The sequence below is a fragment of the Zootoca vivipara genome, chromosome 1 (assembly GCF_963506605.1).
Source record: "Zootoca vivipara chromosome 1, rZooViv1.1, whole genome shotgun sequence".
Taxonomy (NCBI): Eukaryota; Metazoa; Chordata; class Lepidosauria; order Squamata; family Lacertidae; genus Zootoca; species Zootoca vivipara.
In genome coordinates, this window is record NC_083276.1 from 66,767,648 (window position 1) to 66,786,856 (window position 19,209).

A 19,209-nucleotide genomic window follows, 5' to 3' on the forward strand; every position below is an offset into this window, starting at 1 on the left:
GTTCTCTGGTTAAGAACTTAATTCGTTCCGGAGGTCCGTTCTTAACCTGAAACTGTTCTTAACCTGAGGCACCACTTTAGCTAATGGGGCCTCCCGCTGCCGCTGCGCAGTCATCATGCGATTTCTGTTCTTATCCTGAAGCAAAGTTCTTAACCTGAGGTACTATTTCTGGGTTAGTGGAGTTTGTAACCTGAAGCGTTTGTAACCCGAGGTACCACTGTACTGTACACTAAGCTCACAACTTATGTGCATTTAACTTGTGCACATTCAGCTTTACACACTTGGCAAAAAATAAAAAGGGGGTGGGTGCCTAGGAAATGAGACTTTGGCAATCCCACTCACCATTGCACCCAATGTGTTTTCACTATATGCAATTTTGACTTTAGGCCCCCATCCCTGGAATGTAATCCTCATGTAAATTGTAGGTTTACTGTATAGGACAGGACAGAAGCAGGACAGAAGAAAAACATACGGCCACTGCAGGAGAAAAAGAGAAAACAAGGAATCTTTTTATTTATTTATTTTAAAAAGTTATTAAAAGTTTTTGGGAAATGATTTAGAATGAATTAGAAAAAATGTTTAAAATAACCTTTGTAAAAACAACAACAACAACAACAACAAAAATCCACCAGAAGCATTTTTAATAGGTACCGGTATTACAGGAATGGATATACCGAAAGAATACAAGAATCTGTTTATGTATGCAACAACGGCCGCACGGATATTGTTAGCCCAACACTGTAAAGAAGAACAAGTCCCCACTAAAGAAGATTGGCAACTCAAATTAATGGAATATGCCGAAGTGGCTAAATTAACTGGAAGACTTAGAAAGACAATAACAAATATAAAAAAGAATGGAAAATGTTTATTGCATATGTACAAAAGCATTGTAAGGAAGTTAATACAGTAGCAGGCTTTTAGAATACACTTGTAACGTTAAGGAGAATGTTTAAATTTGGAGATAATTAAAGATAAGGAAATTATTGACATGTATAAATTAAGATAATATAAAAGAACCAGGGGAGGGAATGGAGGGAAGTTGAGGGATCTGAGTAATCCCATAATGTGGATTTAATATTGTGTGAAAATGTTTTATTTTCTATTTTTTTATTTTTTATTTGTTTATGGTTTATTCCTTTATACTTATGTGATGATAATGTTTAATTGTGAAAATTAATTTAATTTTTTTTAAAAAAAGAAAAGAAAATAAGGAATCATAGGATTATAGAGTTGTCAAGTTGGAAAGGCCCACAGGGCTCATCTATTCCAACCCCCTACAGTGCAGGAAACATTTGCCCAATGTGGGGCTTGAACCCAGAACCTTGAGATCAAGAGTCTCATGCTCTACCAGCTGCTCCAAGTGAATATTCCAATAATTGAATCTGGGACTTTCCGTATGTTCTCTGAGCCACAGACCTTCCTATGTCTCTTATGTCTTTCACTGTGACTACATGCCACCCACATTCTTTAAAGTGATCCAGACGTTTGTCACTGCTTTATGGAAAGTCCCACTTGCTCAGCCTCCAGAATTCATGGCACTTGAGAGACAGCACAGGAAACAAACGAATGCAGAACGGTCACAAAGGTTCGTTGCATTGGTTATATTTATCACGGTGATACCACTGAAACAACCTATCTACTGTGAATGAACCACACTGTCATCTGTAACCTTTTGAAGCATTTATCATGGGGTTGTCATCTTCCTATTGATCTTCCTGAAATGTCCAGAGGGACAGGAAGTCTTTCAATTTGTACATATTTATGGTTGCTACGTAGGGAGATCCTGGTTCAAATCCCCATTCACCCATTAAACTCACTAGGTGTACTTGAGCAGTTATTATCACTCAACCTTTTCAACGCCATTCAAAAGTTCCAAAGATGCGCACCCATAATAAATGGGAACTCCTTCCTTGCATATCGTACTATTCAAGCAAACGTGCAAAGCACAGGCAGCCATGGTTATTTCTGATCTGACAGCAGCGTTTGTGAACTTTAGAAGAAATACCATTTGGCACAGGGTAGCTGTGGGGACACATAGCAGGGATGCCACAGATCAAGGGGTGTGTGCTTTGGCAGAACTAAGGGAATAAACTTGTGAAGCACCTGTCTATCTACTGAATGTGAACCTGTCACTTTTATCCTCAGTAAATTTGCACGTAAAATTCCACAACAGCAACCCAAAGATGACATCTAAACCATTACAAGTAAACCTTTGGCTGGAAAGCTTGCTTCGCACTTCCATCTTACACTCAGTCAAATACAGCAGACCATTAATTGGACCATTAACTGGAGTTGCAGAATAGTGGGTTTTTTAAAAAAAGAAACCTCCCTCATATCGCTGCAGTGACAGCAACTCCAATATTGCACTTATCAAAGCAGGTTTTTATTTATTTATTTAGACCTTTAAAAAAAATCTTTTTCTTTGGGGGAAATTTAACTTCAAATTGGTTCTGACCAATGATGCAGTTTCTAACTGACTCCTGCTCCTATTCTGGCTTTATTCCAATCTTGTTTTAAAAGTTTCATATTGAATTTGCACATTTCATGGCTGAATTATTATTATTTTGATGTGCACTGCCACAAGAACTTATCATTAATGAGTGGTTATTTAAAAATGTTTTTTAAAAAAGAAGAAGAAGCTGCAGATTGGTCTAAAAACATGAATACATTTCCACGTCCAAAGGAAGACTTTTCAAGGTAAGGAGAAAGCAGTAGGCTTCAGGGCAGGATTGACTGCGGAGGCATATATACGGCAATATTGACCATTTATCAGACAGTGACATACCACTGGTACAATAATCACATAGCTAAGTGCCCATATTTATATATTTTTTAATACAAATGTATATTGTTTAGTGTCAAATCAAAGCTGTTGATATATACAAAGCATTTTGGATATTCACTGCTGAGCAAGGAACCTGGTATGATTCTTACCAGTTCTCCAGGAAACCTGAACCAGAGCATTTAACTGTGCAAACTCTGCACGACAACTTTCAAAATGTGATGGGCAAACTGGAGCAGAGTTGCTGTTGCAAACCTTCCCATGAATTGGTGTTTGTAAGCATGTCTAAACAAGCAGCTGCGGGTCTTCATTGCTACAATCTGGGCTGTCCTCTTCTTATCTGCCTGGTTGAAATTCCATAGCTAGCCTTTCAAGGGTCGTCTTCAATGTAAACCTCTTATAACAATTATTGCTGCGATGGTATGCAAATTTTGTATCTGCCAGCATCTAGCTTTAGTCACTTGGCAAGTACACCCTGTCATATAAACGGCAAGGTCGATAACATGTTTGCAACCTCTTTCCATACTTATGGACTTGCAAGGGCCAGTGCTTTGGCAAGTCACATGAATGATTATTTTGTACTGTTTTTAATGGGGTTTATGTTTTATCCTTGTACACCACCCTGATATTTTATGATATGCCATTTATAAATAATTTTTATAACTAAAAATATGTATACACACTTTAGGGCAACTGTTTTGCTCACTCCGTCCTCATTGATCTGTGCAAGTGGTCATCTACTCATTTATGGATTTCTGAAATTCAATAAAATATATTAAAATGTGGATATTGAAGCATTGCTTTTCTTTCCAATTGCATTGTACATATCTGTAGCTTTAATTTCATGCTAAACAAGCCACGCGTATACTATTAAAATATGGGGGTAGTTCGGGGGGGGCGGAGGAATTATACCGTTTGACCTCGTTATCTGTCAAATGGACAACAAGATTCCAAATATACCAAGCCCTCATAAAAACAGTTCTGCATATGAAAACGATGGGAACATTTAAAACAATTCCACATATGAAAACAGTTTAAACTGGTTCTGATGCAGAGGCAGACTGGGATAAAGATCTCCACTTTCAAAGCTTGTTAAAAGAGAGAGGTCTTCAGTAGGTGTTGAAAAGACAATAGAGATGGCACCTGTCTAAAATGTAACAGGAAAGAATTCAGGCGGCTAGCTGTCGCCACACTAAAGGCCTGATTCCTATATTGTGTGGGACAGATAGTATCTGCTGGAGGACCTCTCCTGCACAGTGCAGTGATCAGTTTGGTATGTACCGTAAGAGGCGAGACTTTCTTTTAGGTATGCTGGTCCCAAGCTATATAGGGCTTTGCACACCAGTGCTTGCACCTTGAACTTAGTCCAGTAGCTAATTGGCAGCCAGTGCTAATTCTTTCAGCAGCAACTTAATACGATGGTGATGGTCTACCCCAGTGAGCAATTGCACTGCAACACTTCTTGACGGACCTCAAGGGCAGTCCCAAACAGAGCCCATTGTAGTAATCCAATCTGGGGGTTACCAGCCCATAGATGACAATAGTCACCCCATCCTTTTTCTAGAAGTGGCTATGCTGTCTTACTATGTTAAGCTGGTAAAAGATGCTCTGAACCACAGAGGTCACCTGGGCTTCTCTGTGAAAGTTGACATTTTAACCTGTTACACGCAGAATCCACCAGATGGCGCTGAAGTAATAATGCATTCCTTAAAGAATTTTTTTTAAAAAAAACCCAGCATATTTCAATTTTATTCTGCAAGTTATCTTTAGGTTACCATAGAGTTGCTACATATTTGAGAAGATGAGGGGTAGCAATTGTGGTAGTGTGAAAGGTGGGAATTAGTAACTTCCTTTACGCATTTTCATTTAATCTTGATGGATGTTTTTCCTTTTTTCCAGGGTAGGAAAATGCGAGCTCAGCTGTTCTTTGAGTTGTAGAACTTGCATGTTGCTCAAAAAAAACAACCCCCCTCGCACACTGTTTACTGACTTTTGCAGCAGGTGCACACATGCCTTATCTATTCTGCCACTATCCTATTTCTTCTTCCGTCAAGATCAGTCAATATTCAGCTCTCTTTTCTATGAGATTTGTTTACTGTGGTGATATGAGAACATTTACTGATATTGTTTAATTTCTCTAAAATTGACTTCTTTATAAGGTAACCTTCAATAAAAGAAATAAAGCAAATGATTGAAAATTATGGGTACTCTACCCCCCAATAGCTGTGAATATATGTTTGGCCAGTGCTGCAACAACAACATGCTAAAGTCTTGCATCCCCCCAAAACAATCTGCCTTGAGCCTTCTGATACAATCATACTATTCTGTTTTTTCATTCACACCCTTCTCAGGAATCAAGAACTTCAGGACAGCTTCAAAGATGGGACTTTTGCCAGGCCCATTCCAAGGAAAGGTTTAAACCCTCATAGTCCCAGGGCTTCCCTGTGCTTCCTATTTTCTTAACAATAATGGTGCACATTAATTACATTCATACAATTAACATGACTGCTGGTTTGACCCAGAATCATAAGGGTGAAGCAGTGCCAGTGCCAAGCATATTTAGTTAGATGAATCAGCTTTTATTTTATTTTATTATTTTAAAAATAAATTTTATTAGTTTCCATTTAAAAGATCACAGTAAACAACAGCATTACAAAGGCAAAAATCACGACAAATATCTATCTCAAATGAATCCGGGGGGGGGGGACACAATCACAAAGGAAGAATACAAACAAACAAAAACATACACCTCATATCATATGGACACAGAAAAAAAAGAAGGAAAGGAGAAGAAAAAAAAGGATAAAAAGAAAGAAAAGAAGAAAAAGAAAAAAAGAAGAAAAATATTTAAAATTTGACTTCCAATTTACCTCTCTGCAACTCATAAGATTAAATTCTATTGCGTCGCACAATTCTTAATTTATTTACATCATTATCCCTCAATTATTCCATTTCCAAATTAAATAATTAAGCCAACCAGCAGATCATACCTGAGCCCGAAATGGAGATGAATCAGCTTTTAATGGAATGACATTAATTTGCACAACCAACCTATTGTTTATGACTGTTTTTCTTTCTGTCAGTTTCTGGTGCTTCAGAATTTTTATGTTTTTCACAGAATTTGTGGTGGTAGGAAACTACACCAGAGGCATCGGGAAGAGAAGGAAAGCAGCAAAAAGAATATAGATAGAATGGTGGTGGTGTTTTTTTTTATAACTTTCATCAAAACTGTGAAACTGCTCTTCACTGGATCTACCAGATGCAAACCTTAAGAATGGTGACAAGTTCTTATGTAACATCTAACGCATATTACGATTGTAGCATCTGGCACAGCACGTTACAATTGCTACAACAGGCAGAAAAATCATTTTAAGTGGTTTGCCAGGACCCTCAGCAATTTTCAAGTAGTCTGGGAAAAAGTTTGCGAGTCACTGTAACCTATGTGGTCAGATGCAAACTTTAAAAACTTACCTTACCTTTTTAAACTTCAACACTTAAAGTCATAAAGGCAAATTCCATTTAGGACAGGAGAACAAGGACCTCTGTTTTAGTTAGTTTCTAAGATACTCGACAATGCTCTGGACAGGAGCACACTGACCCCCAAAGCACTTTTTAAAATAATAATTATTTAAAAATATTTTTATTTAAAAATAAATAGATTGTAACGATTGTTTTAAGTTTCTTCAGTTCCCTCCCCACTAAAAAGTTTAGGCTCACTAACTAGTGACATTTACCAGACTGGCTGTTCATTACCCGGTTTAGTAAATTGGTTCTATCAACCTAGGAGACGGCAAGTGGAATTAAAGCGTAAACAAGCTTGTAGCTGCTTCAGTGAGGATCAGTCAACTTCTATTTATTCCTTTTGTACTTGTCTTCTTCTATTCCATTTGTACCATTATTGAACTGCTGATATCGGCTCAGGGCTGATGCCCCAGAAATACAAATGGGGATGCTGTTCCAAGTAAATGATTATCTGTTACAACCTTAGTTTCTAGCCTAAGTGCTCTTGCTCAAAGCGTTTGGCTCCATGAACTTCACTAGATGCACACTTACACCCTAATTTCACCCTGTCCTGTTATATCTTTTGTTGGGCTGCTCCAAATGGATTCTAGCCAGCCAGAAATAGTTCTCAGTTGGCATTTCAGAAATAACTCTGCTATGAGCTCAATAACGTGTTGGTGGATGTTCAACAGAAGTCATTAACTCCTTGGATGGCTTGTTTTCTCTCAATTCCCTATTGCATCTGCATAAAACAGCAGCAGGAGACTCTTTCAGGTGGTTCACAATCTATTGGAACCACCTTCGTCATCGGGGCCTGGTAGGGACCCCAAGATCTCCTGCAAATTTTTTTGCAGATAAAGTCGCTCAGATTCGGAAGGAGGTAGACACTACCATGGGAGCAGGGCCGGGGCGGGACTTGGGAGAGTGACGGAGTCCTGTCTAGTCATGTTATTTGGGATCAATTTCAATCTGTTACCTCCAAGGATGTGGACAGGCTGCTTGGACAAGTTAAACCAACCACCTGTCTTCTTGATCCTTGCCCATCCTAGCTGATAAAAGCAAGCCAGGAAGGGCTGGGCGATGGGCTCTGTGGGGTGGTGAATGCTTCCCTCTGCGAGGGAGCCTTCCCAGGCCCACTGAAAGAGGTGGTCATTAAACTGCTTTTTTTTATATAAAAAAAACATTTTTAGACACAGCCAATATGGCCAACTATCCCCCAGTCTCAAATCTTCCATTCTTGGGCAAGTTGATTGAGCAGGTGGTTGCTAAACAACTCCAAGCATGCCTGGAGGATGCGGACCATTTGGATCCCTTCCAGTTGGGATTCAGGTCTTACCACGGGAAACTGCCTTGGTGGCACTGGTCGATGATCTCCAGCTAGCTAGGGACAAAAGTGAGAGCTGTTTCCGAGTTCTGCTGGATCTCTTAATGGCTTTTGATACCATCGACCATAACATCCTTTTGAGGGGTTGGGAGCTGGGGGCACTGTTATACAGTGGTTCCACTCCTTCCTCCTGGGCCGTGTTCAGAAAGTGGTGGTGGGGAATGAGTGTTCAGACCCCTGGGCTCTCACTTGTGGGGTGCCTCAGGGTTCCGTCCTCTACCCCATGCTTTTTAACATCTACATGAAGCCGCTGGGAGGTTTGGGTTGGGGGTTCATCAATATGTGGATGATACCCAGCTCTACCTCTCTTTTAAATCAGAACCAGTTAAGGCAGTGAAGGTCCTGTGTGAGTGTCTGGAGGTGGTTGGAGGATGGATGGCAGTTAACTGATTGAGGTTGAATCCTGACAAGAAAGAAGTACTGTTTTGGGGGGACAGGGGGTGGGCTGGTGTGGAGGACTCCCTGGTCCTGAATGGGGTAACTGTGCCCCTGAAGGACCAGGTGCACAGCCTGGGAGTCATTTTGGACTCACAGCTGTCCATGGAGGCGCAAGTTAATTGTGTGTCCACGGCAGCTGTCTACCAGCTCCATCTGGTATGCAGGCTGAGACCCTACCTGCCCCCATACTGCCTTGCCAGAGTGGTGCATGATCTAGTTACCGGTATCTCCTGTTCAGACTACTGTTATCAGCCACAGCAAAGAGAACTGCAGCATGTCTTCCCCTGTCACTTGAAGGTCACAAGCAGCCAGAGATGGGTAACTCTGTTAGTCTGTTACAGCAAAAAAAAACCAACAAAAAAACCCAAGAGCATTAAAGGTAAAGGTAAAGGGACCCCTGACCATTAGGTCCAGTCGTGACCGACTCTGGGGTTGCGCGCTCATCTCGCATTATTGGCCGAGGAAGCCGGCGTATAGCTTCCAGGTCATGTGGCCAGTATGACAAAGCCGCTTATGGCGAACCAGAGCAGCACATGGAACGCCGTTTACCTTCCCGCTGTAGCGGTTCCTATTTATCTACATGCATTTTGATGGGCTTTTGAACTGCTAGGTTGGCAGGAGCTGGGACCGAGCAACGGGAGCTCACCCTGTCACAGGGATTCGAACCGCCGACCTTCTGATCAGCAAGCCCTAGGCTCAGTGGTTTAGCCCACAGCGCCACCTGGGTCAAGAGCATTACAGCTCTTAAAGACTAATACATTTATTACAGCGTAAGTGTTTGTGGACTAGAGTCCCCTTTAGCAGATGCATAAAGTCCTATCCTGGATTACAGATACACACATTGTTACAGGAGAAATTGTAAACATTGAGGCCAGAGGGAACTGAAATACAGGTGATATAATTAAAAGTGGGCCATTACTGAAAAATTGTTGTGAGTAATAACACAGACACAGACTGTATTAGTGACACGATGCAAGATGTCGCAGGTCTCTCCTTCATGCCATTTTGACCAAATCTATCTCTGCACCTATAAAAACAACCCAACCTGTTTTATTCTTCTTCCAGTTTTTACAAACTTTCCATGGAGGCTCTGTGCTCATTCTTTGCAGTACCTCCTGTGATTTTTTAATTTATTTTTTAAAAAAAGGTTATTCCCCCGACCCACCAAGATTGTCCTTTAAGCTGCAGCCATGGGCATAATGGATGTAGGAACATGAAAGGCAGATGGCATATAGCACTAGACATCTGCAGTGTTAGTTCCCCAGGGGAAGGCCACCTAAATGTAAACAGCCCCCAAAAGAGGAATGAGCTGCACCGAAGAGGAAAATCTGATTATATAAACAGACATGTTACAATCTTCTTGTCCTCTCCCCCAAAGCTATTTGTGGTTTAACTTGCATGCATACAAGTGAAATGGAGTTCTATCAGAGCACTATTAGGACAACACCAGTATCAACTATGATGAGACGAGTTCCTCCACTTGAAAAAAAAACTATAACCTTTTTGCAACGCACCAAAGCACTTCAGATTATTATAGGAAGAGACAGTTCTTAAAATGGAACTTCCAATCAGAGAGCAACTGTCCCGCTTAGCTAATACAAGGGTTGCCCTTATTTGTCCTTCATTATGGTGACAACCATTCCAGATTGTGGTATAATCTATTAATAACATCTCTCTCTCTCTCTCTCTCTCTCTCTCTCTCTCTCTCTCTCTCTCTCTCTCTCTCTCTCTCTCTCTCTCTCTCTCTCTCCACCCTTTCTGTTTTTGATCTCTAAGATAGGGAATGATGTCTGGCATATCCCTACTTCCAATGACACTACGGAGAAAGATGTTAACAACACACTGCTGTCATCGGTAAAGCTCTGGCTGATCTACTGAGTCATTTTCTAAAATTGATGCCAGTGATGTTGCTTCAATGTGGTATTATCTCCTACTTATTTCCCTGCTGATGATATGAAGGGCTTAAGCCTGCCATTATAAGAAGTGCTGCGACTAGGGTAGTCATCATTCCAGAATCCCAATGGCATCATTGTTTATATATTTATTTGCTTTTTTAAATATTAACATGGCACACAATCCAGAGACCAAAATCATATTCCAAAGCTATTGTGGACATTCACCTTCAAATGACAGGGAGCTGTGCCCCCCAAACAGGAGATGCATTAATTTCCATCTGCAGGTAAGCCCCAATAGCACCGTGTACAGGTAAGAAATTGCTGCAAAATACACTTTCTTCTCATGTCCCCCCCCCCCTTTGCCATATGCAAAAGTTGCATTTGGCCTCAGCTGTAATGCGCCACCAACACTCTTACCCAATAGCTGGGAGCGGTGTCTCTCTGACACAGGGGAAGCACAGCTCCCTTATGCAGCTGCTTTCTCTTTTGGTAAAAGCCTGTTCTCACTGCTGGCCAAGCATTCATGAGTACTTTTTACCTAGGAGTATCAAAACACAGATGCATGTTCATTCTGCCTCTCACGCTATGCTGAAATATATATTTAACTCAGTGGTAATGGGGTACTGCGTTCACTCACCCTGCCTCCCCTTCGCTCTCTGTCTCACATAATATCATGAAGGCAAATGTTGAGGTTGTAACTTACTTTGCATACCAGAATGCACTAACAGAAGCTGATAACCAATTTGAATGTTACAAATGGAATTTTGTCTGCATGCGCTGCTTTGAAATAAAGTGATACATTTCAGGGATATAAATGACTTCTTTCTAGCTCATTTTTGATGTCTCAAAACCAGCTAGTGTCACATTTCTTTAGATTTTTTTTTTAAAATCACATGTTGGGAGAGAAGTGTTTTCTTATGTCTGTGCTAGAACTGCCAGGTTTCCATGGTCTGGCAGACAGAAAATGATTCAGAGGTTTAATGTTTCCTTGCAGTTAGTTGCATAGCTCTTGCAGTGCATAATGAGTGACTCACTACTCTGTCTCCCCTTTTCGTTTTTATGCCCACCAGGAATAATAATTTAAAAAACGCTAGCTTTGCTTTTTCTTTTCTTTTTAAGGTGTGAACCGAGGAAATCCAGGTGATCTCACAGCAATCTACAGTTCTAGGAATAGAAAAGGTTTTTGACTCGCAACAGTCAAGCTCAGAACAGATATTTCTTTCTAAATCTTATGCAAACATTTGATGAGACGTGGAAGTCCCAGAATGCTATAATTATATTTGAATAAGGTTATATGTTAGAGCAGCAGATTATTGTACAACTTGTGACAATGGCCACAACCCCTGATAACAGCAGTTCTGTTTGATTCCTTGATATCTTTCCCATGTGATTTTTTAAAAAACAACATTCAAATGTTGGGGCATAGATGTATTTGTAAACAATGTGATAAATACTAAATGTGCTTCCAGACTGTTGCTATTTTCTGGTGGGATTTCAGGTGCTTCCAGACTGTTGCTATTTTCAGGTGGGATTCAATCACATGGCAGTAAATTTAAGTTGTGCGATTATAATTGACTGGGACATCATCCACAACAAGCCCACTTCCCTCAAAGATCAGACTTTTTGCAAATGGAAACATGCCAAGAAAATGCACTAGGAAGTGTGGGATAGGCGCTTAGCTTTGACATGTCACCTCCCTGAAAACAAAGCAGAATGAATGCTCGTTAAACAGCCAATACCCTTTCATCTCACTGCAAACAAATTAAAGAGGGATACTCAATAAACAGGTTGTCAGGAGGCGCCCTATGACTAAATGTTAGTCTGTGCATGTAATCTGGGCACCCCTCCCCACCCCCTTGTGCTTGAGGTAAAAAAACGAAGGCATTCCTTTTACCTACACTTAGGAAAAGGGACTCCTCACCATTAGGTCCAGTCGTGACCGACTCTGGGGTTGCGGCGCTCATCTCGCGTTATTGGCTGAGGGAGCCGGCGTACAGCTTCCAGGTCATGTGGCCAGCATGACAAAACCGCTTCTGGCAAACCAGAGCAGCACATGGAAACGCTGTTTACCTTCCTGCTGTAGCGGTACCTATTTATCTACTTGCACTTCGACGTGCTTTCGAACTGCTAGGTTGGCAGGAGCTGGGACCGAGCAACGGGAGCCCACCCCATTGCAGGGATTCGAACTGCTGACCTTCTGATCAGCAGGCCCTAGGCTCTGTGGTTTAACCCACAGTGACACCCGGGTCCCCTTACCCACACTTACACAGGAGTAAACCTCAAAGGCAAGGGAACTTTTCTACAGATCAGTTACATTCCATGTGAGACATTAGAGTTGTAAGGTTGGGGGAGAAGGGGGGGTGTCTGGTAAGTTCTCTTTCTATTCATTTATTATTTTTCTTTGCACTCACGACCTGGAAAAATGAGACAATGCACATACTTTTGTAACCTAAGAAAACATTTTAACAAAAATATTTTTAAAAAAAGAAAGAAAGCCAAAGGAACTTTCTTCCAAGAAAATATGAGCAGGTTAGAGCAGATCCATCTTGTGGCACACAGATGACACGTGCTTACCTGGCCTCTCCATCCAGCCCGCGGGGATCCCCCCCTTTTTTGTGGGGCTGGAGTGACAATCTGCCCCCCTCCCCTTTCAGGTTCCACCCGTGGCTGAGCAGCCCCCAACAGCCCCAACCAACTATCCATGTGGCAGCTGAGCAGCTACTAGCCCTCCCGCCCCCCCTATGGACCCCAGTCTCTTGGCTCCTCCCACTTCATTCATCTCAGCCGTAGTTGCATGTTGGCGCCTGTTTGGATTTCCTCGCCTGCAGCCAATAGCGGTGAATATTGCTCAGCAGCCAGAGCCACAGCCGCCTGCTTCTGTTGAGGAGAAGGGAGGATTCTGGCGTCTCCTTCCTCAGCAGTCGGGCGGGTGAGTAGCCAACTCCGGAGGTGGGGGAAAGCATCCTTCACCCAAGCAGGGCAACGCGGTCCGCGCGCGCTGGCCTGGAGTTACGGGAAGGCAGTAGAGAGCGGTTACCTCTGGGCTTGTGGCGCGGACGGGTGCGCGGGCGGAGGGCGGCTCTGCAAGAAGCAGGTACTGTATTGATGAGGCGGCGCGCGCGGTGGGGTCGGGGCTGAGGCGGCCGCCCTGGGCGCGCGCTGACGTGGGAAGAAGAAGCTCCGTGGGACTCGGCGGGAATGGAGTCCGCGCGCCCAGGAGCGGGAAGGAAAGAAGGGCAGGAGAGTGGGCTCCTCGCCGCCGTCCTCCAATGTTTGGGCTGAGCTGGCTGCTGGGGAAACGGCCCTCGTGCATCGAAGTCGTTGTTCTCCTCCCTCTCCACCCCATAATATGTGAAGGGAGAGCTCTCCTGCAGAAACTTGAAGTGGGCTCGTGTTCCTCCACTTATTCCCTGTGGGCTCTTTCTGCAGCATAAGAGGCACCTGGGTTCTTTCTGTTGTCTGAGGATGTCGCGCTGCTGCGACGTTTGTTTATGAGTTCAGAGCACGGCGTCCTAACTTGGAATTATAATTTGGAAAACCAAATAAATAAATTTTAAAAATGAAACAAGAGCACGGCGTCCTCACTCTTTAAAGCTGCCCCCTTAAGACGGCTGTCCAAACACCCTTTCCTTGAAACAACGAAGAGGTGGGATAGGAGGAGGGGTGGTGCTGGAAAATGCTTCCACGTTATTGTGGTCTGGGATGTATGTGGTCTATGAAAGCTTATGCCCAGCGATAGGCACAGTCTTCTACTGCATATTCGGTTTTGAAGTTCAAGGATAAGTGCTCTTCCTTCTGCAGCCCCTACAGGAAAGAGGGAAGCACCAGCAAACCTGGGAGAATTGCAAAGTGGGCAGAAATGTTTTGGGGTAGAGGGGAAAACTTTAAGGTGAGAAACCCTGGAACAACTTTCTTATTATGAAACTCTTTCCATGAGGCATCCCAAAGCCATTTATGATTCAATGAGGATTGAATATGCTTGGGTGTTTCCTACCTGCTATACCTATAAAGCACATTTTCCTCTCAAGGAATTCTGGGCACTGCAGTTTACCCCTTGGCAATTTTTCCCAGCATCCCTTAAATTACAGTGCGCAGAATTCTTTGCAGAAAAATGTGTTTTCATTGTGTAGTTTGCACACCATTAAAGATTAGGAAGAAAGGTGTGTGTGTTCCCTGTATCATGAAAATGGCTTCTTCTTCATCTTCGTCGTCTTCTTTTTGGCATTTATTTCCAGGGAGTTGGTGAGACATTTCTGAGGATGTTCCTGCTTGGCTCAAAGCTCCTGTTGCTGGCTGTCCTTTTTGGGGTGGCTCACGCAGCTCCTGCTTCAGATGGAGATGAGCAGCCTGAAGAAGTACTTCTAAACTTTCCCAAGGATGAAGCTAGTCTGAATGAAATGTTCCGAGAGGTAGAAGAGCTGATGGAGGACACACAGTACAAGTTGAGGAATGCAGTCCAAGAGGTAAGACTTGCTGTCCAGATCGATTGGTACAGCTGTGGATGAGAAATGGGCAGAAGCTTAATCTTAATACTAAACAGTGTGACATTTTTTTAAAAAAACATACTGACAAAACGGAACTAGTTGTTTGTTTGAAATACTTGCTTGAAAACTCACGGTTGGGTTGATCAGGACAATGAGAGTGTGGTAAAACATGGAGAAAACTGTTGAGAGTTCCCTGAATGGTGGATTGGTGGATTTTTGCTTGTTTGCCAGGAACTGGACCAATCTGATCAGGCATTCCCAAACTCGGCCCTCCAGATATTTTGGAACTACAATTCCCATCATCCCTGATCACTGGTCCTGTTAGCTAGGGGTGATGGGAGTTGTAGTCTCAATACATCTGGAGGGCCGAGTTTGGGAATGCCTGATTTAGATAGTAAGGGTTCTCTTCCTGAGCTACTTGTCTGGATAATGAGCATGCAAACCATTGGGGATATGGAAACAGGCTTTGAGCTGTGTCCACCTTTCATTATTGCTGCACCAACAGTTCATTTATTTCACTTGCATCCTCTCTGTTCTAGGCATCTGTGAGTGATGGAGGAGTTCTTGCTGAAGGACATTAAAAATATCTGCAGGCAGCATAGCTTCAAAGAATCTTAGCAGGATCTCCTAGTGTAACACTTTTCGACAGAAGTAGTAGATGCCAGAGCCAAAAGAAGGGGGTGAGGGAAAGAATGTGAGAGAATAGTTTACTTATCACAATATTAAAATGCATGCACCATGAGAGCTGCAGATACCGTACAAATAAGTTATTGTTCACATGAATCCAGGTGCAGAGCTTGGAAGAAGCAGGCTTTAGGCATCCATTCCTGTCTTCTACAAATCTCCACTTTCACTTTGCACAAAGGAGAGTACATTAGCTGCTGTTCCCATTCCTCTTTTCTTTCTCTGAAGTTGCATGTGTTTCTTCTGGCCAATAATGCTAGGGTGGGGGTGTAGTTTGTCCTTGTTCCCTAGTCTCATTAAACATTTTGATAATGTGAGGGATTTGCTGCAGTTAGTTGTCTGGGGTGCTTTCACACTATTACTACACAGCCCAATATGTGGTTCCTGCCCCTGCTAATTTCATGATGGATAAAATCAGCAAATGTGGACTTCTGATCTGCTTTTGAAGCAATGCTGGCAGGCTTATTACACACCCCAGTTACATTTCACATGCATTTTTACATTTACCTTCCAGTTCTGGATACTGCTAAGTATGCTTTCTTCTGCTGTTACATATATCTAGATTCTAGAACAGGCACCCCCAAACTTTGGCCCTCCAGATATTTTGGACTACAATTCCCATCTTCCCCAGCCACTGGTCCTGTTAGCTAGGGATCATGGGAGTTGTAGGCCAAAACATCTGGAGGGCCACAGTTTGGGGATGCCTGTTCTAGAATATGGTTTTGCAATCCTCTGGACCCAGGGGCATCTTTCACCATTGTCATTATATACTGTTACAGCAGGAAATGGTCATAGCTTTCCTGAGTGACGTAAAAGACACTAAGGAACCATTGAATGTGATATGGAAGATCCATATGAACAGGTTACATTGGCAATAGTAGTACTATATCCCATTCTCACCTCATGGGCGGGGGAGAATTATCTTAATGCAGGGGAAGAAATTTGCTCAGCACTTTTTTAAACTGATAAAGTTATGTCCTACAGGGCATGGGGTGAGATATAGGAAACAACATTTTTTTGGGGGGGGGGAAAGATAGCTACAGTCCTAAGTATAGTTACTAGTGAGTAAGCCTTGTTGAGCATAGGAAACCCCCCCCCCCAAAAAATGTGTGCCTTCCAGTAGACCCTCAAAGTTGCTTATGTGTTTACAAGTATTTTAAATGCTTGCCTAAGTTTTATAATAACCCAGCTAGCTCATCTGAGCCTTGTTTAGAGATATTAGTTCGTATGCTTAGATTACATTTCTTTAAAAAATAAACAATTGGTTGAGTATTCTTTTAAGACTTTAGGAATGAATGGAGCTTAGCTGCAAACTCAAATGAACATATACATGACCTGAAGCGAAACATAGACACAGCTGCTTGAAACCTATCTAGTCTTGAGTACAATATGACCCACTTCCATATTATTGCTCCAAAAACCTTACCTTTTTGCAGTGAGAGTCCTAACTTTACAACCCCGGAATTAAGTCCTGTTTGAATTAAATGGGGCTAGCTCCCAGGTAAGTGGGGCTAGGATTGTACCCTGATTACATTGAGACTGACGTCTGAGTAAATGTGAAAAGGATTGGGCTGGAAATAAAACAAAAACGGTCTCCGTAATGAGGCAGAGGAGTTTGCTTCTAGGATGAAAGAATGGGCTTGATTGGTGTTGGTGGCCATTTTATCTTGGGACAACATAAATGATCGAGTTATACAGCAGGGAAATGGTCAGTTCACAAATGGCATAGAATTAGTTTCACTTTTTACCAGTAATGTTTGCACTAGTTCAACTTCCTATGTGTGCTTATATTCATGCAACAATATTTCACATGCAATTTATGGTATAAGCTTCTAATTATGCTGATTGCATGTAGTAACCCTGCAACAGAAACACTTCTCTAAATGAAAGAAGGCGTTGCTTGATTTTGTGTTGTCTGCATCTTCCCCCAACAAATGTATTAAATCTGTGCATTTGTTGTACTAGAAACTGGCTGGAAAGGATGTTATTGAATACTTGCTTTATGTCCCTGCTAACTGTCCACTGTTTATGATTCCTGGTTTGGGAACTTTTCCCCATCCTGTACACTGTTGCACAGAAATAATTCTTCTGTTGAGAGATTATCATAATGTCTGTTTCTCCAGATTTAGCTTGTTCTCCTCCCTTTATCCTGCTGCTTCACAGCATTTTTTATTTGCTACAAACTGCATGCCTACCCATCAGTTCAATTGTTTATAACTTGGCTTCTAACAATAAAAGCTTGTTCGGAGGAAACAAGTGTCCAAAGTTGCATTTGAAAATGTCAGTTTCTCAAGAGTTACAGTAAAAGCTTTTTAACAGGGTCGTGTAAGCATGATGTATTTTCCTTCACCTTTAACACTGGCAGCAATCCAAAGAAGGAAGGGTGAGTGCTGAGGAACATAAATCTTAAAAGTAGCTTGTGTTTCACGAGGGGACAGAAAAGAGGGTGAAAGTCTTACTGTCTGAACTTGAAGATTTTATTTTTATGGCCAGCAGTTGTTGTTGTTGTTTTTAAGATATGTTTGCAACTTCTTTGTGGAAAAGCTAATGGTCTCTTTCTTGTGGGGCTCCAGTAGTTAAATTTCAGTGGTTCTGATGGAGCAGCAGGAGGGAGAGAACAAGGTTTCTGTTTGTATAGTTGAGAGTAACCCAGCTGTTTCAAATTTGTTTTCCTGAGAGACTGAAATGAATATAGTTGCACTTTTCTTCATCCTGAATTTTAATAGCTTACTCTTGCATGGTTGCATTTCCTTTTCTGAAAACTCTAGATTGGAAAATAATCACCACACCCCCAATTTCCTTCCTTCCTTCCTTCCTTCCTTCCTTCCTTCCTTCCTTCCTTCCTTCCTTCCTTCCTTCCTTTCTAAAACATCCATTGCTTATTTGAGCTCAGGTTCAGCCTAGAATCTCTGTCAAGTTCAGGCTTGGAATATGTGAAATGATGAATGCTTTTGACTCTATTCAGGTTCCTTGTCTCTCTGGGTAGATGGGAACAGCTCATAGTTCTGTGTCTGGGATTAGGCAAAAATCTTTCTTATCAAAAAAAATTACGGTATGTCCAGGCAAGGTTGAACCCTTGGCACTTAATTTTGTATATCAAGCACTGAGTACGTGGCAGAAAAAAATGTTTTGTAAAGGTCATGGTACCTATAAACTGCCTCTACCTTCTGCTTCTAGCTCTCAAAACATTTTTCACTGACACTGGTGAGATACAGTATCAGTGTTGCCTTGTGTTCTGTTATTGGCACCCTCCAGCACTTTGAACTAAATGACAATGTAATCAGTGGGCTTGCCTTCCAGAAATGTGTTGACAATTGAAGCACTGGTTATAGCTTTTCCCTTTGCTGCAGGAATCTGGGAAATCCTTGTCCTCCTACTCCTTCATGTTTCATAGGATAAAGGAGAACAATAATGGTCCTTCTCTAAGTAAAAACTTTTATTTCCTTCCTAACACTTACATTTAAGAGGGCTCTTGTTAACATGGGAATGATTAAATTATATTGATATAAATTTAAATCTTACTACTATACAGTATTTGGTTTTAAATTTCTGCCTTTGTAACACTTCTGGGTCCATTCTTGAAAAAGCTATAGGTTTCTACGCTTCTTAACTTCCTGTTGACATAGTCTCTCTCCCTCCCCCCCACTCTCTCTGTGTGTGTATGTGTGTGTGTGAACCAGAAAAGGAAATGGAGGGAAGTGAAAAGATTTGTTTTTTTGTTTTAGTTCTTATATTCCATGTTGTATATTTTGTATTTCTCATTCTCTCTCTCTCTCTCTCTCTCTCTTTGATGGAAAATAATTGTTGAATTTGAAATTCTAAAACCAATAAAAATTATTTACACACAAAAAAAGACATAGTCTGATTAGACAATTTCTAATTACATATGGCCTTGGACTTAATCCCAATCACAGTTTAATTGCTGAATTGCTGGTTCATGCAAGTTATAACCCCATACTTTAGTTACTGGATAGCTGTGTCAGTTTGCTTTGAAATGATACTTCAGCTGTCCAAATAAAAGCCTTAAAATAGGTTTGCACA

The 19,209-nt window shown here is 41.8% G+C and overlaps 1 protein-coding gene across 2 annotated transcripts in view; it reads left to right on the forward strand.

Annotated features, from left to right (window-relative positions):
* The first annotated feature begins 12,778 nt into the window (after positions 1 to 12,778).
* DKK3 (dickkopf WNT signaling pathway inhibitor 3) overlaps positions 12,779 to 19,209 on the forward strand; it is a 35,701-nt gene continuing 29,270 nt past the window's right edge. The window contains exons 1-2 of one of the 2 annotated variants that reach the window (XM_035119042.2): positions 12,779 to 12,929; positions 14,236 to 14,463. In XM_035119042.2, coding sequence (XP_034974933.1) covers positions 14,260 to 14,463 — 204 coding nt within the window. In that variant the 5' untranslated portion in view covers positions 12,779 to 12,929; positions 14,236 to 14,259. The other variant, XM_035119050.2, reaches the window with a different exon arrangement.